Source organism: Microcebus murinus, chromosome 27 (assembly GCF_040939455.1).
Source record: "Microcebus murinus isolate Inina chromosome 27, M.murinus_Inina_mat1.0, whole genome shotgun sequence".
NCBI lineage: Eukaryota > Metazoa > Chordata > Mammalia > Primates > Cheirogaleidae > Microcebus > Microcebus murinus.
In genome coordinates this window covers 15,334,272-15,357,478 of record NC_134130.1, presented here as the reverse complement: position 1 = coordinate 15,357,478, position 23,207 = coordinate 15,334,272, and the positions used below count along the sequence as shown (strand labels likewise).

Here is a 23,207-nt window from a genome sequence, read left to right as displayed (position 1 = left end):
GTGTCCTGAGGAGCGCTCACCCGGGCATTCGAGTGTCCTGAGGAGCGCTCACCCGGGCATTGAGTGTCCTGAGGAGCGCTCACCCGGGCATTCGAGTGTCCTGAGGAGCGCTCACCCGGGCATTCGAGTGTCCTGAGGAGCGCTCACCCGGGCATTGAGTGTCCTGAGGAGCGCTCACCCGGGCATTCGAGTGTCCTGAGGAGCGCTCACCCGGGCATTCGAGTGTCCTGAGGAGCGCTCACCCGGAGCCCCGGCGGGCGCGGTTAGGGCAGGCGGCATGCCGCCTCGGGCGCCGGAGGCCGGCTGACCTGCGGGCGGTGCTGCGGTGTTGCCGGGGCCCTGCACGCACAGCGGGCATCCCCTCACAGCCCTGCCGCCCTCACCGCCCTGCCGCCCTCACCGCCCTGCTCCTGCCAGCGCCCAGTAAGCCACCGACTGTGCTGGCCTTCGGGTTGAGGGCCGCAGGTCTAGACCACACATGTGTAAATAAATATAATCTTTGGTCAGGGAAAACAGGTGATAATTGTATTGACTGTGCAAATATCATGGCTTCATTTTTGGAGTTGTTTTTAGGTCTTGAGCCATATTATTTTGAACATCTTTAATGGTGATAAGAATTCATCCTTTCAAGGGGAATTTGATAGTCTCGAATAACCAAATGTTACTAGGAACTAAGTCTGTTGCTTTTTCTTATCCAGTTTTCAGCTTGTGTCTTAAATCTTTTTAAAGTAAATTACATGATCTAACCAATCTGTGGAAAACAATTGAGTAATCCCCGAAAGAGCAAGAATAACAGAGTTTTCTCTAGTGGATGTGGAAAGGGCAAATTGTAACACCGTATTATTTTCGAAGCCTCATACTGAGACGAGTGTCAGATGTGCTTTTGTAGCGGCATAATTAAAGTTGTCCTACAAAAGGCTTATATTTAGAACTACACTATTTTTATTTTTCTGTGTCAATGTATGCCTTTTGACTAAGAAATCTAAACTGCTACTCTCTGATTTATATTTATTATGCCAATTATGCTAGTTCTTGCTGCTGTCCCTATTACATCAGTGTTTCTTCTTAGCCCCAGGTCAAAAAAGTTCTGTTTCCTTTTTGAAGTCATGCTCCTGCACCTTTCTTTTTTTTTTTTTCCCAGCTTAAGCTTGACTTCTTTTTTGACCTTACTTTCTACTTCTTGATACTTGACATTTTCATAATGCATCTAGAATGTAACATTGGAATCACAAAAAGCTACTACTTTTACTTTTTTTTTTTTTTTTTTGAGACAAAATCTCACTCTGTTGCCCAAGCTAGAGTGCTGTGGCATCAGCCTAGCTCACAACAACCTGAAACTCTTGGGCTCAAGTGATCCTCCTGCCTTAACCCTCCAAGTAGCTGGGACTACAGGCATGCACCACCAAGCCCGGTTAATTTTTTCTATATATTTTTAGTTGGCCAATTAATTTCTTTCTATTTAGTAGAGACGGGGTCTTACTCTTGCTCAGGCTGGTTTCAAACTCCTGACTGTGAGCAATCCACTCGCCTCCCAGAGTGCTAGAATTACAGGCTTGAGCCACCGCGCCCGGCCTTTTACTTTTAAAGGGATGAAAACAATGATTTTTTTTTTTTTTGAGACAGAGTCTCACTGTGTTGCCCAGGCTAGAGTGAGTGCCATGGCATCAGCCTAGCTCACAGCAACCTCAAACTCCTGGGCTCAGGCGATCCTCCTGCCTCAGCCTCCCGAGTAGCTGGGACTACAGGCATGCGCCACCATGTCCGGCTAATTTTTTCTATATAATTTTAGTTGTCCAGTTAATTTCTTTCTATTTTTAGTAGAGACGGGGTCTTGCTCTTGCTCAGGCTGGTTTCAAGCTCCTGACTTTGAGTGATCCTCCCGCCTCAGCCTCTTAAAGAGTGCTAGTGCTAGGATTACAGGTGTGAGCCACCGCGCCCGGCCAACAGTGATTTTATTTTTTTAACTAAATTAAAAGATTTTTTTTAGAGATGGGTGTCTCCATCTCACAGAGTTTATGGTAGACTCTTCTTACAGATTGCAGATTACAGTTATTTTATAGAATGTCTCTGGCTTTGCCTGGTGTTTCCTTGAGATTTGATTAAGGTTATGTAGCATCTTTGTAAGGAATTTCATTAAAGTGTTGCAAGTGTTCTCATTTCATGCTGATAATACTAATTTGATCACTTGATTAAGATGGTATCTGCTAAGCTTCTTGCCTTCGAAGTTACTATTTTTTCTTTGGGATTGATGCTTTTGTGTGGAGACATTTGAAAACTGTAAATATCTTATTCCTTTTCAAAGTTTATTCACATAATTATGTCAGAATGGACTCGTGGTTTCTTGTTTTCTTTAGTGGATTATAATTTGTTAATATCCTTAATCATTTTAATGCTAAACATTCCAGAGTTGACCATGGGACCCCCTTCAAGCTGGCTTCTGGATCCTTTTGCTTTGTCTCCTCCGTTCACTGAGCACTGCCTTGCATTCTGCCACGGCAAGATGCCCCAGGCTCATCTTGTCCTTTCCGTGCCAGCCCTAGAATCAGCCATTTCTCCAAGGAGCCCCAGTCTCTCTTGAGTAAGTGTAGCATTAGTGCCAAGGTCTGGATGCTAGATATGATCGTTATTGGGGGTGCTGTTGCCCACAGGCCCACTCAGGATCTATGTATACATATATGAACATATATACAAGTAAGTATAAAAATATAAATACATAAAATTTAAATTTTATATTATGTACATAGACATTAAACATTTGCATCTTTTTTTTTTTTTGAGACAGAGTCTCGCTTTGTTGCCTAGGCTAGAGTGAGTGCCATGGCGTCAGCCTAGCTCACAGCAACCTCAATCTCCTGGCTCAAGCAATCCTTCTGCCTCAGCCTCCCAAGTAGCTGGGACTACAGGCATGTGCCACCATGCCCGGCTAATTTTTTATATATATATATTAGTTGGCCAATTAATTTCTTTCTATTTTTTTATAGTAGAGACGGGGTCTCACTCTTGTTCAGGCTGGTTTCGAACTCCTGACCTCGAGCAATCCGCCCGCCTCGGCCTCCCAGAGAGCTAAGATTACAGGCGTGAGCCACCATGCCCGGCCAACATTTGCATCTTTTAAATTTTCTATTTTTTTTTTCTATAATATAAAGCATACTAATCTATTTTTATTTTTTAAAATATTTTTATAAATTAAAAACCATGAATTCATATCAATATTTCCAGTTCTAATCAAACACTGTAGAGTTCAACCTAATCCCTTTCCATATTGTAGCTCCCTTCTTTGACAGAATTTATCTGGCTTCCATTTTTCTGGATACATTTGCTGATGTGGTCAATCTTCCTGTATGTGACAGTTTCTCATCTCCACCGCTCCTTCCCCGCACAGATGCCTTTATTACCGCACTGGGGCTCCAACACCTCTTTCTGAGCCTACCTCCTGTGCGGATGTTTTCTTCATCCCATTCAGGCTGTGCCACCCACACTAACTGCCCTTCCGTTGCGTGGGCACCCTCCCCGCCACGCTTAGGGTCCGGCATCGCGGTGTCGGCTGCCCCTCTGTGTGGATGTCCTGCACGCCACATTTGGGTTCAGATTTCCTACACCGGGACTCCCCGAGTGACCTTCTGAGAGTGCGCCTTTACATTTAAGGAATATAAAGAGTCCTAAATAGGAAAAATGAAATTAAATCTTAACTTGACACACTGTGATGAAACTGCAGAACCACAGAAACAAAAATTCCTGAAAGAAAAGATTGCCTACAAAGGAAAAGCAATTAGATTCATAGATGAGTTAATAGATGCCAGAGGCAAAGGATTTCTTCAAGGTTCTAAGGGGAAATGACAGTCAACCTGCAATTTTATATCCAGTTAAATTATGATTTTCCACAAAACAAAGGCTGAGATAGATACTGAAAGATCCTCACCGAAAACTCTTCTCAATAAGAATGAAATTGAACACTTAAGAAAACAGGATGTAAGAAAAATGGAGAACAATAAAGTTAGAAAACTTACAGACGACTCCAAGAAACTACTGTTATATAAAGCAACAGTCATGAAGGCCGGGCTCGGTGGCTCATGCCTATAATCCTAGCACTCTGCGAGGCTGAGGCGGGAGGATCACTCTGCGCTCAAGAGTTTGAGACCAGACCCAGTCTCAAAAAAACCCAAAAAAACAGTCATGATGACAATTTGGTAGTTCTAAACAAAAGACAGAAATATTTCCTTCCTTTCCACTGACCCACTTAATTTTGTTAGAGTAAAAAAAAAAAAAAAAAAAAAAAAACTAGAAAAGTTAAATGTTAATATTTTTAAAAAATATAAAAATAAAATAAAATATTTCCTTCTTAATCATGACTGATACATTCTAAGTCCTTGTTGTTCAACAGCAGAATAGAGAAATTAACTTTACACTCATAAGCAGGGTAAAAATGTCTCAGAATGTAAAGGGCAAGCACTAAGAGAATAGAGGGGGAAAAAAGTATGCGTCCAAACCACTAAAAAGAGAGAAAAGGGTATACAAATATTAGTTAAATTATTAGGAAACAAGAAGGGAGAAAGAAGATAAGGAAGGGAAAATCAGAATAAATAGAAAACACAGAATAAGATGGCAGATATCAACATTTATCTGAAATCACAATAACTGTAAACAGATTAAACTCATAAAAGGGCAGAAATTTTTTTTTTTCCTAGTGATGTTCAAACTAAATAATTGTTGAATGTATAACACAGACTGAGGGTTTAATACCCATAGGTGCTCGTTGAAGGCACCACTCAAAGCTGTAGTGAACATAATGTAGCAGAAAGAAGTAATAAGAATGCAGAAAAAATGTTCAACAAGGAAATTGGTAAAATATATGCATTAAAGAATGAATAAAAACCTCAATCATTTTAAACCCTGTTTTTATGGCCGGGCGCGGTGGCTCACGCCTGTAATCCTAGCTCTCTGGGAGGCCGAGGCGGGTGGATTGCTCAAGGTCAGGAGTTCGAAACCAGCCTGAGCAAGAGCGAGACCCCGTCTCTACTATAAATAGAAAGAAATTAATTGGCCAACTAATACATATAGAAAAAATCAGCCGGGCATGGTGGTGCATGCCTGTAGTCCCAGCTACTCGGGAGGCTGAGGCAGCAGGATCGCTTGAGCCCAGGAGTTTGAGGTTGCTGTGAGCTAGGCTGCCGCCATGGCACTCACTCTAGCCTGGGCAACAAAGTGAGACTCTGTCTCAAAAAAAATAAAAAAAAATAAAATAAAATAAACCCTGTTTTATGTACCACTTAATGTAGAGTACTTCCATGCAGTGTGTGAAGCAAGCAATATGGTGCTTTTGGAGTTTGGTTGCTTTGTAAACTTCTAGCTTAGATAATTGTTTAGCTTTGAAGCTTGTCCTTCAGTTCATTAGTTTTACATCCTGTGGTGCATCATGATTTTCTGTAGAACTTCACACTGAGTTCCAAGCTTTCATGATTTCTTTTTGCTTTTTTGTACAAAAAAAAAAAAAATCAAACTGCTATGTACCAGCTCTCTTTGATGAATTCTTCTTACTTGCTGCTATATTTGTATTTTAAATCTGCCCAACAAAAATTGCATTTTGCAGCATACACTACACAGTTATCTTAATTATTTCAGTCTCTCTCAGGTACTACATGAAATCATCACTGGTAAAATTTTTCTTTTTGTCTGGACAGTTCAAGAAGAGTACATAATATACATGATTGAAACAGAACAGAAACAAGTAGCACATACAGCATTTGGCTAGTAACCAACAATAGTTTCTATCTGTCGAATGTAACGTCTCAGCCAACTTTTTATCCACATTTATATCCCTCCTAAGAACTAGGCATTTACGTCAATCATCCCTTCAGACTGACCTCAGCAGGACCCCTGAAATTACATTCTTACATAAGTATATCTTCCCCCATCCTTTCCTTTTTTTTTTTTTTCTTTCAATAGGAAAATGTTTTTGAGAGCAAATAATGAGGGATTACAATTTCGAGAGAAGATATTAAATGAATTTGTCCCACTGTGGTCTGTTAGAAAACATGTTGAAATATTAGAGTATATTGCCTTAAAAATGAATACATTATAGTTAATAATTTGTTTCAACATTATTGTGTGAATGCAGTTTCTTAAGATTTTTTTTTCATGTGTATTTCTGCTTGAAAATCCTTAATATTTGTTTGTAATAGAAATACCTGGTATTTTTTCCCTCTAGTTTAGATCACTTGTGCCTAGAAGCCTTCTTTTACATGGGTTTCAATTGTGTGGGTGCTTGATTTTTATAGCTGCTATTTCTGTCCACCCGGGATCCCTTCCTTCCTTTTCATCTGGAAACAGATGCTGCGACTCCCCACCGGTATGGGCACATGGTAGCGTGGCCAGGTGCAGGTCCCTATCCCTTCTACCGCATAGTGGCAGTGCAGTGAAGTGTTTAAAAGGGTGGGAGCTTCCAACTCCTTGCCTGTGGTCATTTAGCTGCGTGACTTCAGCTGTGTTCCTGTGTTCTAACAGTTAAACTGTGGGACATAAACTGCACATAGATGTTTATAGTGGCTGTATTCATAATTGCTAAAACTTGGAGGCCACCAAGATGTCCTTCAGTAGGTGAATGGATAAACTAGGGTACATCCAGACAATGGAATATTACTCAGCATTAAAAAGAAATGAGCCTCCGGGTGCGGTGGCTCACGCCTATAATCCTAGCACTCTGGGAGGCTGAGGCAGGCGGATTGCTCAAGGTCAGGAGTTCAAAACCAGTTGGAGCAAGAGCAAGACCCTGTCTCTACTATAAATAGAAATAAATTAATTGGCCAACTAATATATATAGAAAAAATTAGCCGGGCATGGTGCCGCATGCCTGCAGTCCCAGCTACTCGGGAGGCTGAGGCAGGAGGATTGCTTGAGCCCAGGAGTTTGAGGTTGCTGTGAGCTAGGCTGACGCCATGGCACTCACTCTAGCCTGGGCAACAAAGCAAGACTCTGTCTCAAAAAAAAAAAAAGAAAGAAGCTATCAAGGCATGAAAAGACATGGAAGAAACTGAAATTCATATTACTAAGTGAAAGGAGCCAATCTCAAAAGACTACATAATATATTAATATGATTCCAACTATATGACATTTTGGAGAAGGCAAAGCAATAGAGACAGGGAAAAGAACAGTGGTCAAGCCAGGGGTTGTGGGAGGTGCAGGGATGAATGGAGCACGGAAGACTGTTAGGGCAGTGACACGTCTTTGTATGGGACTGTGGTGGTAGGTACATGCCATTATGTGTTTGTCCAAACCCACAGAAAGTACAACCCTAAGAGTGAACCCTAACATAAACTGTGGACTTTGGGTGATAATGGTGTACCAAGGCAGGCTTACTGACTGTAATAAATATACCGCCCTAGTGCAAAATGTTAATGGTGCCAGAGGCTGGCGCGGGTGGGTAGGGATGGACAGGGATATGTATGTGGAAATTCTCAGAACTATCTGCTCACTTTTGCTGTGAACTTTTAAGACTGCTCTAAAAAATAATGTCTACTTAAAAAAATAGGTTGGGGTGGGAGGTTGCTTTTCTTGCCCCACAGGCTGTCATTTGCCAGCCCCTGTTCTCTAGTTACTTCCTATCACATCAATGCTGAGCTATGTTTTAATAAATTAAGAGATACATAAATACAGTTGAATGAACAAATATGGGTAATAATGTATACCTCATATGGTTGCTATGAATATTAAATATGCTGAATGTAAGGCATTTAGCTATACAGAGGTGGGGGAGAACGTTCTAGACAGAGAACAGCATGTGCTGTGTCCCTGAGGAACGTGCCTTGTTCTAGGAACTGAGGGAGGCCAGCAGGACTGGAGTGAGGTGAGCGAGGAGCAGAAGGGAATGAAACGAGGTTGGCGTGAGAAGCAGTGTCCAAGTCCTGTAGCTTCTCGTTGGCCATGATAAGTTTTTATTTTGTTGAGGTCTAAAGGGGATCCATGGAAGGGCTTTAAGTAGAGGAACAGGGTGATTCTATCTCCATTCTAAGATCACTCTGGTGCTTTGAGGAGGACATCCTGGAGGGTAGCAAGGATGGAAACCAAATTTGGAAACTAGTACAATAGATGATGGTGGTCTAGACCAGACACTAACAATAAAAATGGAGAGAAGTAGCCGGGCGCGGTGGCTCACGCCTGTAATCCTAGCTCTTGGGAGGCTGAGGCGGGCGGATTGCTCAAGGTCAGGAGTTCAAAACCAGCCTGAGCAAGAGCGAGACCCCGTCTCTACTATAAATAGAAAGAAATTAATTGGCCAACTGATATATATATAAAAAATTAGCCGGGCATGGTGGCGCATGCCTGTAGTCCCAGCTACTCGGGAGGCTGAGGCAGGAGGATCACTTGAGCCCAGGAGGAGTTTGAGGTTGCTGTGAGCTAGGCTGACGCCACGGCACTCACTCTAGCCTGGCCAACAAAGCGAGACTCTGTCTCAAAAAAAAAAAAAAAAATGGAGAGAAGTGGGTAAAGTGTACATTTCTTTATTTGACTGTTATACATGGAGAATCATTTATATCAAATACTTTTAAAGAAGGGTTTTTGTTTTTGTTTTTTTGTTTTGAGACAGGGTCTCGCTCTGTTGCCCAGGTTGGACAGTGGCTTCATAGCTCACTGCAACCTCAGACTCCTGAGCTCAAGAGGATCCTCCTGCCTCAGCTTCCTGAATAGCTGGGACTACAGGTGCACACCACCACACCCGGCTAATTCTTTGTTTTTTTTGTAGAGATATAGGGTCTTGCCGTTTCCCAGGCTGGTCTCAAACTTTTGGCCTCAAGAGATCCTCCTGGCTTATCCTCCCTAGGATTACAGATGTGAGCCACCAAGCCTGCCTTAAAGAAGTATTAAAATATTTTTGATAGAAAATTAATTCTGATGTGTTTTCAAGTAAATACATCTTTCTTAATTTGATGTAGTTTCATTAAAGACAGTATTGTAATAGCTATTACCCAGAATTGGAAAACTTCTACATATATTTATTTATTGAGATTTACTTCTATTTTAAGATATAATCTACTTTTTTTCATTTTAATAATGAATTCAAGTTTTAGAAATAAAACTCAAATGAACTGCTTTAGTGTGACAGATGGTGTTTTGTTGACACTAATCGCCTGTGTTGTGTTTAATACTAGGATATGTATTCGGATTTTTGGTTTTACTTATTGATGAGGTTCTTTTCATTTCGAGCATACTGGAATATCATTTGAGTCAGCATCATCTTAAACCATTGCAAGGTGATGCCTTAAAAAATAATAGGATGCAGCCATGTTGTGACCATGGCACAAGGTCTTTGAGTTCCAAATGCCTGTGAACCAATTCTTCAATGCCCTTTCTTCCTACCACACAATAATTTAGTTCACACAGTGCATGATGATGTCATTTGGCTTTCATTAAGCACCAGTATAATTGTAAACACAGACACTAATGCCAGCCTAAAAACATGTTCCATGGTGAAGTGACCATTCAGATGTTGTAGACTCAGCAGTGCTGTGCAGTAGAACTTTCTGTGATGACGGAAATGTTCTGTTCCTGTGCTTTGGCTTTCTAGTAACATAGCCACTGGACACACACAGCTACTGAGCACTTAAAATGTGGCAATAGGTACTAAGGAACTGAATTTCTTTGTATGTAATTTTAATTAATTTAAATAGCCACATGTGACTAGTGGCTACCACATGGGACAGCACAGATCTAGAGTAGTGTTTATCAAACCCCACTGTGCCTGTGAATCACCTGGGGGTCTTGTTAGAATGCAGATCATAACCAGTAAGTCTGGCCTGAGTCTGTGATTGTGCATCTCTAATCGGCTCCATGGGGTTGCTGATGCTTCTGGCCTGGGGACAGTACTTTGAGAAGCACATAGCTGGAGTGCATATGCGCATGGTCCTTTGTTTTAGACTATCATCTAAAAGGAAAAACAGAATTTAAAAATTCCCATAGAGCTCTAGGATTTTCAGGAGTCCTTGCACCCCAGTCGGAGAACCCTGTTCCCGCGTGTCACTGCTACCGCATAGTAGCAGCAGACACGGCCAGGGAGCTTTAGTGAGCTTTCCCAAGGGCTCACTTGGGGATGCGTGGGAAGTTGAACTTTCCGTTGTGCTTGTCATGTAAGATGAAAAAAAAAATCTTCTGGTAAAGACTCCTATTTCAACTTTCCCACTCCTTTTAAAAAACAACATAATCCTTGTTTCCTGCAGGTGTTGTGTGTGCAGCTATGTGGAGATCTGAAATACTGCCAGTCACACCTTTACGGTACAGTGGTGCCACCTGACGGTAAGCGCTCTTACCACGTCTTTGATTTGGATGCTAATGGTTTGCATCAAGTGAGAGCTGTGAATTTTGAACAAAATAGACTTCTCTTGCACTATCTCCATCCCACCCCATCCCCTGGTTGGGTTTAGTTCCTCCCTTTTCTGCTCCCATAATCTCTGCTGTCTTTTGTCAAGTTTCCACCCCAGCAATCAGAGGAGTTGAATAAGCGATGATTTCTGCCCTCAAAATTTAACTCCTTGTCTGGGAAGACTTTACACTGGTGATTATAACACAGTGTGGTGCGTGCTACAGTGAAATGTTATAGGCTAGCGGGGAATATGCAAACTGTAGTGTAACAATGGCACTATACAAGCGATGTAGACTTCCACGGGATTCAGAGGCTTGTGAATTCCAAGCTTAAGCATGCCATTTAGAATTCATGTATTTTAAGAGTTTTTTCTTATGGTAAAATTTACGCATTCCTGTATTATTTTTCTTTTCTTAACAGAAGTAACAGTTAATTATAGACACGGCCTTCCCTTGATAACTCTTACTCTGCCATCCAGAAAAGAACGCTGTCAGTTTGTAGTCAAACCAATGTTGTCAACAGTTAGTTCGTTCCTTCAGGATCTACAAAACGAAGATAAGGGCATCAAAACTGCAGCAATCTTCACAGCAGGTATTTGTATTTCTGTATTTTATGACTTTGCCCCTTTCTCTCTTCTTCTGAACCTTGTTTGGTTCTTTACTTTTCTAGAAAGAATTGTATTAATTAATTCATTATACATAGTAAATGATTCGCTTTTACTAAGTCCTTCATTACTAAGTCGTTCATTTGTACACATTAGTGCTATTAATTTTTTTTAACTCCATTGAGTAAAAAAGTAATGGAATAAGCTTAATATAAATTTCAGTTACTTATTTTATAAACTTAGTCTAAAAATGTTTTCTCTTGAGAGAATTTTAGTGGTATAGGTATTAGCATGTAATCTTAAGCAAAATTTGAATTATTAGAAAATAAAGGCTGGGCGATCACGCCTGTAATCCTAGCTCTCTGGGAGGCTGAGGCAGGCAGATTGCTCAAGGTCAGGAGTTCAGAATCAGCCGGAGCAAGAGCAAGACCCTGTCTCTACTAAAAATAGAAAGAAATTCATGGTTTTTGCTTCAGCTTTAGGACAAATTAAAAGTCAATTCTGGTTGCCAGAAAAAAAAAAATAGAAAGAAATTAAGTGGCCAACTAATATATATAGAAAAAATTAGCGGGGCATGGTGGCGCATGCCTGTAGTCCCAGCTACTTGGGAGGCTGAGGCAGGATTGCTTGAGCCCAGGAGTTTGAGGTTGCTGTGAGCTAGGCTGACGCCACGGCACTTGTCTAGTTTGGGCAACAAAGCGAGACTCTGTCTCAAAATAAAATAAAATAAAATACACAAATAGTTTATTCATCTTTGTTACAAAGCAATTACAGTCTAGTATGTTTTTTGACAATGTTAGTTCTTAGGAAGAATATACATTTTTTTAGCCGGGTGCGGTGGCTCACATCTATAATCCTAGCACTTTGGGTGGCTGAGGCAGGAGAATCACTTGAGGCTAGGAATTCAAGACCAACCTAAGCAACTTATCGAGACCCTATCTCTACAAAAAATAAGAGAAATGAACCAGGTGTGATGCATACCTTTAGTCCCAGCTACTCAGGAGGCTGAGGAAGGAGGATCCCTGCAGCCCAGGAGTTTGAGGTTGCAGTGAGTTATGATGATGCCACTGCACTCTAGCCCAGGCAACAGAGCAAGACCCTGCCTCAAAAAATATATATATATGTATATACTTTTTAATACCAGAAGAGGTTTTTAATCATTTAGACATTTTAAATTTGGAATATAGCTTTTATGTTCTCATGGTATAAAATGGTCCTAGACTAACTGCTCCTAAAATAAAGAATTCTTTACCCTAGCCCAATATACAGAAGCTACAAATATAGATAAATTAATAAATTTGCAGTTATTTTATGATATTAAATACTTATAATAAACTCACTTAAAACTTAATGATTACTATTGTAGTTTTGAAAAGGAAATAAACATTCTTCTTCCCTATCCTATTTCAGAATCAACTAAGGGATAGATACAGAAGTTGGAATAATGGATATTAAAGAACTGATTCATTTAGTAAATGCTGAGCACCTAACATATGCCAGGCACTATTTTCAATGTCTGAGGTAGAGCAAAAAATAAAAGGGATAAACACTCCTGCCCTTACAGAGCTTACATTTAGGAGGAGAAAGAGACAGGATAAAGAAAGAAATTGTATATTCTGTTAGACAGTAAGTGTCATGGAGAGTGATACAGCAGAGTTAGGGAGCCGGAGTGTGTGTGGGCAGCTGTGGGCTCACCGAGGTCTCCTTTGAGCACAAACCCGGAGGAGACGAGGGCAGCCATGTGGATGGGAGAACGCTGGAGGCCCACACCTTGATGTAGGGGCAGTTTCCACCCTGGCCGCAAAGCGGGAGCTGAGCAGGAGGAGGAGGAATTCCAGACGTGGGGAGGGGCAAATCAGGAAAGGCTTGTAGTAGGTTATTGTAAGGAATGTAGATTTAACTGGAAGGACAGCTTTCTTTTTGCTAAAACTTGGATCAGGGGCATGTGTAAAGAGACTAGAAATCTTGGGGAAAATGTGCTCTTTGGACTGAATACACACACTTTATTGAGGGTTTAAAATTGATACTTTCCTAAGAATACATTAAAAACTCAGCACTGTATCACCAGTGTCTTATTCACATCAGCCTTTCGCTAGTCAGACATTTGCATATGGATAATGTAGTATTTCAATTGAGAAATTATATGCAGTTGATTTCTTTTTATAGTAATATTTTAAGGGGCTGGTTTGAAGTGATTTAAATGCAGATTTTTAAATGACACTAGGAAAGATAAAACGATTGGTGTGTTGCTGATTTTTTTAAAAAGAGACCAACCGTGTGGGTGGAATTTGCCTGTGTTTAATTTGGGCTTGAAAAGAGTGTTCTGAGCTTGTCACAGTTTTGCCCATTGTGTAGGTTGAGTTTTTGGCAATTTTTTGGAAAATGATCTCACTCCAGCTGATGAACAGGAACCCAAACAGCCAAATTCAAGGAACAGACTCAGGTGCAGACTTGATTTGCTGCCTTCTGGAACAAAAGAACTACAGAGGACCAAACAGAAGGCAGGCAGCCAGGCTCTTCCTTTTACTATTGGCATTCTTGTTAATGCACGTATAAATGCTGCTAAAATAACTGTGGTTTGGTTGAATGTTACACCAGGCCAGGAGAAAATACATATCAGCATTTTCCTGGACTTTATTTCATGTAATTATATATGGACTGTTCTGAAGGAAACATGATAGAAAGAAACCCCAACCCAGCACCAGTTTTTTGCTTGTTCAGCAAGTTTGGCAACACCTGGGTTACATGAAAGTTTACTTCAAAAATATAACAATGTCGAAGTGCCCCTAATGTAAAAAAGAAGTAAATAAAACAGAAATAAAAAATATAAAACAAACAAAAATATAATAATAGAAACAAGGCTATATGAGAAGCTGTACAAAGCACATTGCAGTTAAAAAATTTCCAAGACAATTTTTTTTCTGAAATATTCCTAGGGTATTTGAAATTACTATTTGAATCTCTCCTACCTCTCTCTACCTCCACAAAATAAACCATTCAAATCCAAATTTATTTCTTAGACTTAATTATATTCATTACTATCCGTGCCACCCTACCTCCTTGAAGTTTTTGCCTCTTTTTTTTTTCTCCCAAGCTAGAAAGGGAGGTGAGCCCACCTGGTGGTAGCTTGTGGTGCTGTTTGATTACCAAGTTTTTTTTTTTTTTTTTTTTTGAGACAGAGTCTCGCTATGTTGTCCAGGCTAGAGTGAGTGCCGTGGCGTCAGCCTAGCTCACAGCAACCTCAAACTCCTGGGCTTGAGTGATCCTTCTGCCTCAGCCTCCCGAGTAGCTGGGACTACAGGCATGTGCCACCATGCCCGGCTAATTTTATATATATATATCAGTTGGCCAATTAATTTCTTTCTATTTATAGTAGAGACGGGGTCTCGCTCTTGCTCAGGCTGGTTTTGAACTCCTGACCTTGAGCAATCCGCCCGCCTCGGCCTCCCAAGAGCTAGGATTACAGGCGTGAGCCACAGCGCCCGGCCGATTACCAAGTTTTTAAGTAACACCAATGAGTCACCTTTAGTAATTAAAAATAAGAGAAAGGCAGGCTTTGAAAAATGTTACTAGCCATGTGCCTTCGTGTACCAGTCAGAGGCTTGGCTGTAAGCAGCAGAAATGGACTCTGGCTAAGCAGAGGAGTATGTCAACAGGCTCTCACACTGGAAGTGACAGAAGCCAGCCTCAAGAGGGCAGGAACTGGGAGAGGACATGAATAGAGACCAGATTAGCCCAGAGACCACCTGATGGGCTCTGTGGCTAAAACCCCACCCTCACCCCCAACACTGCCACCTCCATTCCCTGCTTTGCTGTGAAGAGCTCCCACCTCTCCTGAATCTTGACCTTCTGCAGCTGCTATGGTTTTGCCAGGATCCTTAACTTGGAGTCCAGCCCTGCTGACAGAGAGCAGGAGGCTTCGGTCCAGTGAAATGGGAGGTAGAGCAACAAAAAAGGATCCCCTCAGTGGGAATGGCATTTGGGTTTTGGGGCCCCCCAAAAAGTAAATTGTCCACTACTGTATTTCAGAGACCTGGCTAGTAATTTTCTATGTGTTGTAAAATGGTTCTTACTGTTCTAAAACAGAGACATATTTTTGCATTATGTTTTTTCTTTCAGATGGTTATGAGATTCCAGCTTCAACCTTGATGGATATTTTGCTAATGAATGATTTTAAACTTGTCATTAATGAAATAGCATATGATGTGCAGTGCCCCAAGAAAGGTAAGAAGCACAGCTATCCAACTATCTTAACTTTGACCTTTAGCCATGGGGCCTTTACAGAGCAAAGTTTATCTTAACAATCTTTTAAGTTAAATGACCAAGAGGGCTTTGGAGAACCAACGTTTAAGCTTTGCTAGCAGCAGGAGGGTCAGTGATTACTAGAAGTTGCCTAGCAGGGCTTTGAGTCTCATGCTCTTTTTAGACTTTTAAGACTTCACCGTAGGTTCTTGAATGCTTAATATGACATTATTGGGTTAAGACATAAATCTGAAAATCATGAATTTAGCTATATATTGTTGTACAGCTCTTAACTCCTTTGAAAAAATAAACTTTACTTCTTAAAGCAGTTTTAGGTTCATAGCAAAATTGAGCAGGAAGTACAGAGTTCCTGTATACCCTGTGCCCTCTACCTCCCCATGTCAATATCCCACACCAGACTCATTCGTTGGTTACAGTTGATGAACCTACACTGACACGTGATCACCCGCAACCCACAGTTTACATTACAGTTCATGCTTGGTGTCGTACATTCTGCGGGTTGTGACAAATGGAGAACAACATGTATCCACCATGACAGTATAGCAGGTCCTCAGATAACATCCTTCAATGTCCTTCTGCTCTAACATTGATGACAAAAAAAAAATCGATTCCCAGCCAAGGCCACTGTGTGTGTGGAGTTTGTATGTTCCCCCTGTGTCTGCCTGGGCTTCCTCCAGACACTCTGGTTTCCTCCCTCCTGCCAGAGCTGTGTGTGTGCGATGCACTGGCATGTCCGCATTGTCCCAGTCTGCCTGGGTGTGGGCGTGGGGGCACCTGCAGTGGATGGCTTCCGTCCAGGGCCGGTTCTTGCCACACATCCTGAGCTACAGAGAAGGTCCAGTCGCCCACAGCACTGAACTAAATAGGAGGGTTGGAAAATGAATGGATGAATGAATACAAATTATAGTCAAAATTCGTAGTCTACGATAATCGTACAAATGCCCGATAGTAAGCGATGCAGTAGGAAAGCACACAGTGAGCCCACTGTATTTGTTATTGTTTATTTTTGAGCTGGTGGGAAGAAGTAATCCTCACAGTTTTTACTTTGCAAACATTTATTTATTCCTTGATTTAATCCACCACCACTACAACTGCTGTCACTCACTGAGTCACTACCTGCTTGATTTCCGATGAATGTTATTTCCATGTGTGCACATAAGTGTTGATCGATTGGTTCTAATGGCGAGTACATGTGGTGCTTGTTTTTCCAATGTTGTGATACTTCACTCAGTAGAATGGGCTCCAGCTCTATCCAGGATAATATAAGAGGTGCAAGATCACCATTGTTTTTTGTGGCTGAGTAGAACTCCATGGTATACATATACCACATCTTATTAATCTACTCATGTGTTGATGGGCACTTGGGTTGTTTCCACATCTTTGCAATTGTGAATTGTGCTGCTATAAACATTCAAGTATAGGTGTCTTTTTTATAGAATGTCTTTTCTTCCTTTGGGTAAATACACAATAGCTGGATCAAATGGTAGTTCTACTTTTAGTTCTTTGAGGTATCTCCATACTACTTTCCGTACAGTTTGTGCTAGTTTGCAGTCCCACCAGCAGTGTATGAGTGTTCTTTTCTCTCTGCATCCATGCCAACACTTATTGTCTTGGGACTGTGCAAAAGCCTTTTAATTGGACTGGTGCATTTATTTATTTTTGTTGTTGCCATGATTGCTTTTGGGGTCTTCTTCATAAATTCTTCGCCTAGGCCAATGTCTGTAAGAGTTTTTCCAACGTTTTCTTCTAGGATTTTTATGGTTTCATGCCTTAGAGTGTTCTTGTATCTGTTTCTTCTCAATGGATTTCAGCTCAAAGTAACCCTTATGCCAAAGTGGCATATTTTTTGGTGACATTTCTGATCTCCTACACTCCCCTCATCCCCTACTTTTTTTTTTTAAACAAATGTGTGTATGAACTGCCCTTTCATATCTACACTTTGTTGTTTCCTATGACTCTCCTTGTTGGAAAGAACATACACTTGAACTGCTTTTCAAACTTATACTATACTGTTGTTTACATGTTGTACACCAACTTGTGGATTCTAAAATAATTTTTGAAAAGAAAATTGGGGATCTTAGGGAAAGGGATCTTAGGTTGAACTTACATATAAAAGTGAATTCATAAACACATGTGTTAAAGGCTTTCACCTGCATTCTGGTAGATAAATAGTCCCCTTTTTCTGTATGCATAGTTTTAAAGAAAAGCAAAAGTCATATTGTAAAAGAGGAAAAGACAAAAACAATGAATTTTAAACCTGCTACCTGGTAATTTATTGTTCCAGATTGTCTTTATGTGAGAGAGACTGGTGGAGTCATCTGAAATAGGAAGAGAGGCCAAATGCCTCCCTAGGGGTTGGGAGTGTGCAGGTGCCAGGCCTGGGGGACCAGGTTTGGTTCCATGGACTTACATCCCTGCAAGAATCAGTTGTGGTGACCGCCTTTGTCTCCCTTGTGTCTTTTCTCAGAAAACCCGAGTAACGAGCTTGCTACTGAGATGGAAAACATGAAATCCTTGGTTCATAGACTGTTTACAGTCTTGCATTTAGAAGAGTTTCAGAAAAAGAGAGAGCAGGATTTACTGGATAAAATTGATCACCTGAAAGAACAGCTGCATCCCCTTGAACAGGTTAGAGGCAGCAGAGTTGAGTCTATTTGAAAATAATAACTAGTATTTATTGAGTGCTTCTCCTGTGAACGTTTTTTCTGAATGCTTTACGTATGCTCATTTTCTCCTTTAATCCTCAAAAAAATCTATGAATTCAGTGCTATTATCTTTTTCATTTTTCAGATGAGTAAACTGAGCAACAGAAGTCTTATAGCTAATATATGGTAGAGCATGAACTTGAACTCAGGTGGTCTGACTTCAGAGCTGCCATCTTAAACTCTGTGCTATGCCTTCTCGCCATGAATCAGTTACAATGTCTCTGTATATACCGTGTTTCCCTGAAAATAAGACAGGGTCTTGTATTTATTTTTCCTCAAGAAGACACCCTGGGGCTTATTTTCAGGGGGGTTTTATTTTCCCCTTAAAGCCTCAGCTTGCAGCACGTGCAGCATGGCTGGGACTGACATGGGGAGCTGACCTTGTTGGCGGGGCTGCCCGCACCTTTCCGGTCACCTCTGGGATAGTAGCTGTCACGACGGGGCAGATGAGAAGGGCTGCTTGTCTTCTTTACCGCTCGAGATGAAATGCGTGGGCTGTGCAGATACGCTGTGTAGCACCACGCCCGTCACTAGGTCTTATTTTAGGGGTAGGGCTTCTATTGTGCAAATGCTTAGAAATCCTGCTAGGGCTTATCTTATGGGTAGGTCTTATTTTCAGGGAAACATGGTAGGTATAATATGAACTGGATGTACTAGCTGGAGTTCTACCTCAGTTTCTTTTTTAGAGAATAGGCCAAGAGCCCTTGCTCTGTTTACCAGAATTGGAACTGGAAAGTTGGTAATGGCTTTCTAATATCTGAAGTTAAGCAACGGTGTAGAAAAATATAACTTGGGTGAGAGTTGGGGGGAGTCTGTTTTAAGGGAATGAAATGCACTCTTTAAACATGTAATACCGGCCGGGCGCAGTGGCTCACGCCTGTAATCCTAGCACTCTGGGAGGCCGATGGGGGCAGATAGCTCGAGGTCAGGAGTTCGAAACCAGCCTGAACAAGAGCAAGACCCCGTCTCTACTATAAATAGAAACAAATTAATTGGCCAACTAATATATATATAGAAAAAATTAGCCGGGCATGGTGGCGCATGCCTGTAGTCCCAGCTACTCGGGAGGCTGAGGCAGGAGGATTGCTTGAGTCCAGGAGTTTGAGTTTGCTGTGAGCTAGGCTGATGCCACGGCACTCACTCTAGCCTGGGCAACAAAGTGAGACTCTGTCTCAAAAACAAAACAAAACAAAAAACCTGTAATACCATTAGTGATTTAAAAAAAAAATGGGAAAGTATATGTGTATTTTTGAATATGAATAGAAAGTTTTTGGAGATGTAAGAAAATTTTAATAGTGATTACCCCTAAGGGTGTTTGGAGGATGACAGAGACTTTTTTGGTTTTGTTTTTGGATTGTTTACCATTTTAATTTTTTCTTTACTTTAAAAAATTTAATATATTTACTTGGATTCAAATTTTAATTTCCCACACCTGTGAATCATTTCAGATTTACTTTATGTACAAACAAATACAAACATATTATTTTGTTCATTTTCTCAGAAGGGGAAGCATACTGTTTTGCCTGTATTATTCTTACCTATTTTCACTAATATATCATGGAAATCTCTCCATATGGGTACAGAGAGCTTCCTCATTACACTTGCAGGATATCTTGATGGCCATATGGATTATTTTTGTCCTTTTGCTATTAAGAATGAATCTGCAATGACTCATGTGCGTGCAAGTGTACTTGTAGGGTGAATTCCTAGAAGAGGAATTGCTAGGTCAAAGAAAACAGGCCTCTAACTTTAGTTAGGTTTCAGAGAATAACTTCTGATGTTTTCGTTGTATACCTTTTTATACTATTTACTTTTTTTCTATAGATTTATTAATGAAGTGATTTGGAAATGAATAATTATTCATTAATGTATGTTTTATAACTTATTTTTCCATATATCAGACCTCTTTAAAGTAATATAGATGCACATTTGTCCAAATGTACCTTTTTTTTCTTGCTTTTTTTCCTTTAAATGGGTGTACTTGTAAACTGGATTAACAGTTTTTCATCCTTCCCCAGGTGAAAGCTAGAATCGAAGCTCACTCAGAAGCTCAAACTAGCGGACTGCAGTGGGCTGGATTAGCACTGCTGTCTGTTCAGGGTGGGGCGCTGGCCTGGTTCACTTGGTGGGTGTACTCCTGGGACATTATGGAACCGATTACATACTTCATTACACTTGCAAATTCCATGGCCTTCTTTGCATACTTTTTAGTCACTCGGCAGGTGAGTAGTTTGTTAGGAAAATGGTAAGTTAGAAGATCTTTGCAAGGAATTCTTTAACCAAGGCAGGCAATGAGCAAGAAAGCCTTTTAATTTACTGAGTTACCACTATCTGGGTTTTTATAAGGTGGTAAATTTTTTATTGTTTTTCACAAGGCTGGATGGACTTACATCTAACACAGAGAAACTATATGTAACCTCTATAAAGCAATAATTAGTATAACACACAAATTTCTCCATTGGGATAAACATGTCAAATTTATGTTCTCTGTGCCCTCATAAATAAATAAAACTAAATTTGTATTGCAAAACACACAGTAACTTTAGCTTTTTCTCATAGTTATTTTGCCCAAAATCTCCCTTTTCCCCTTTTCTCCCTTCTTTCTCAGGGTGTGTAATTTTTTCCCCCAGCTTGCTTGCTTTTGAAAGGAGCAGCTGATCTCACATGAGACTAAGTGTTTTATTTGTGCTGGCTTCTGCCTGCTCTGATGGCCGCTGCAAATATTTTACTCACTCTGCCTGCCTTTGCTTTGGTGTCACTGAGCCAAGTATATTTCTTACAGAGGCATTATGTTAATTCAACACTTAATCTTCTTTTCCTTTTTTTTTTTTAAAGGATTATACTTACTCAGCTGTTAAGAGAAGGCAGTTTCTTCAGTTCTTCCATAAGAAATCAAAGCGACAGCATTTTGATGTGGAGCAATACAACAGGTTAAAAGAAGACCTTGCTAAGGTATCTTACCACCAAGACATCTTACAGCTGGTTTTGTTTGAGAGGCAGAATTGAGTGTCAGGGAATTACAATCGGTGGCTCATCCTCACAGGTTAAATCTTGGTCCTAGATCGATTTCTGTGGATTGTGGGGTTGTTTGGTGAAATAGTTGACATATCTGATATTTCATATCCTACAGTTTTATTCTTGTTGGCTATATTCTCCACAGGGATAGCTTTGAATGTGTCTGTGACGACATCTTAAATGACTGAGACAGTAAAGGAAAAGTTTTCATTAAAAATTCTGTTTCTGGCCAGGCGCGGTGGCTCACGCCTGTAATCCTAGCACTCTGGGAGGCTGAGGCGGGAGGATCGATCAAGGTCAGGACTTTGAAACCAGCCTGAGCAAGCGAGACCCCGTCTCTACTAAAAATAGAAAGAAATTAATTAGCCAACTAAAGATGTATACAGAAAAAATTAGCCAGGCATGGTGGTGCATGCCTGTAGTCCCAGCTATTCAGGAGGCTGAAGCAGGGGGATGGCTTGAGCCCAGGAGTATGAAGTTGCTGTGAGCTAGGCTGACGCCACGGCACTCTAGTCCAGGCAACAAGTGAGACTCTGTCTCAAAAAAAAAATCTGTTTCTAAGCAAATAATAGAATTTTACGAAGGTGATAAGGAATTTAAACTCTCTAAAGGCATGTGTAAGTTTTTTCCTTAAAGATAGAAGAATCATTATAGTATTCCTCCCTTCATCTTTTTCCCTTCTTTCAGATAAGGAAACAGGCTCTTAAAGTCACTTAGGAACACACTGCTAAAAAGTGAGGGAACCATGGTGTGAACCCAAAAGTTTGACTCAGGAGCCCATCTATAAGTACTTCATTGCAATCTGTTTCTTAGCATTTGTTTGTGGCCTCCCAATTCACTCATTAACTTGTTCAGATGGTGACTTCTCAGTGCATAACTGGATTTTTAATTTTTCTTAGTAATTTTATAATAAAAAGTTTTGGTAAAAGTATTTTCCATTGCTCAATACATGCTCATTTAATAGTTGGTAATCACAATATCTTTGGTTATCTATACTTTTAAACTACTCATCTCTGAAATTTTAAAAAATTACTATAATTTTATAATCTAAAAATTGAAGCACCTTTTTAGAAAAGTATTTCATATAGTCATTACATAGGGAACATATAATAATGCTTTTTTAATTTTGTGGATTTGCTTACATTGAATGATCTAGTCTGAAAAGCCTAAGGAATGTTCTTTCCAGTTGGTTATTTAGGACACTGCATTTAAGATTTAAAATGGAACACCTCATAAAGTATTATTTTTGAGGTAATAGAAAAAGGGAAACTGTAAGTTACAGGGTATTTCTTTAAGGATGTAAACTAGATAACCATTAAAAACATAATATTTTTTAACAAGCATAAGGATGAGTTATAAACCTTAAACAAGGATCCATATAAAATGGAAATATTTTAGGCATTTGCCACTAACAGGTTTTGTTTGTTTGTTTGTTTGTTTTTTAAGACAGTCTCACTCTGTTGCCCAGGCTAGAGTGCTGTGGCGTCAACCTAGCTCACAGCAACCTCAGACTCTTGGGCTCAAGAGATCCTCCTGCCTCAGCCTCCCGAGTAGCTGGGACTACAGGCATGCACTACTGTGCCCGGCTAATTTTTTATATATATATATTTTTTAGTTGTCCAGCTAATTTCTTTCCTTTTTTTTTTTTTTAGAAGAGATGGGGTCTCACTCTTGCTCAGGCTGGTCTCAAACTCCTGAGCTCAAATGATCGGCCTGCGTTGGCCTCCCAGAGTGCTAGGATTACCAGTGTGAGCCACCGCACCCGGCCTGCTTGTTTTTATTTTTTTTTTTAAGAGTCTTGCTCTGGTGCCCCAGGGTGGAGTGCAATCATAGCTCAAGTCAGCCTCAAACTCCTGGGCTCAAGTGATCCTCCTGCCTCTGCCTCCCAAAGTGCTGGGATTACAAGTGTGAGCCACGGCACCCCGCCTTTCCGCTAGTAGTTTAAATATTTTATTGCCCTAAGGAGATACTAAATATGTAGATTTCCTCTCAGGCAGTAATGCTTATGTTTCTCATTCTTCTAATCTCATGGTTTTTCTTTTTCTCTTGACAGGCTAAAGAATCCCTGAAACGGGTGCGTCATTCTCTATTGGCGAATGCAAGTAGAAGAACTCAATGAAAAGAATTAATCTTACATTTTTAAACACCATTGGATCTTCTCATTATGTATTGCTTTTGCACCTTAAAAAGTAGATGTTTTTGAGTCCCATAGTTCATTTCAATTTGACTGTTGAATCTTTTTCAGTTAATAAATTCTCATAAAACAGAA

General features: G+C 40.5%; 1 protein-coding gene across 1 annotated transcript in view; it reads left to right on the top strand.

Moving 5' to 3' along the window:
• Positions 1–23,207, top strand: part of MCUB (mitochondrial calcium uniporter dominant negative subunit beta) — a 65,552-nt gene extending 42,345 nt beyond the window's left edge. Inside the window, exons 2-8 of the mRNA XM_012766207.2 lie at positions 10,209–10,284; positions 10,772–10,942; positions 15,075–15,179; positions 17,686–17,846; positions 19,942–20,145; positions 20,759–20,875; positions 22,992–23,207. Of these exons, the coding sequence (XP_012621661.2) occupies positions 10,209–10,284; positions 10,772–10,942; positions 15,075–15,179; positions 17,686–17,846; positions 19,942–20,145; positions 20,759–20,875; positions 22,992–23,057 (900 nt within the window). The 3' untranslated portion in view covers positions 23,058–23,207. The remainder of the gene's footprint in view (positions 1–10,208; positions 10,285–10,771; positions 10,943–15,074; positions 15,180–17,685; positions 17,847–19,941; positions 20,146–20,758; positions 20,876–22,991) is intronic.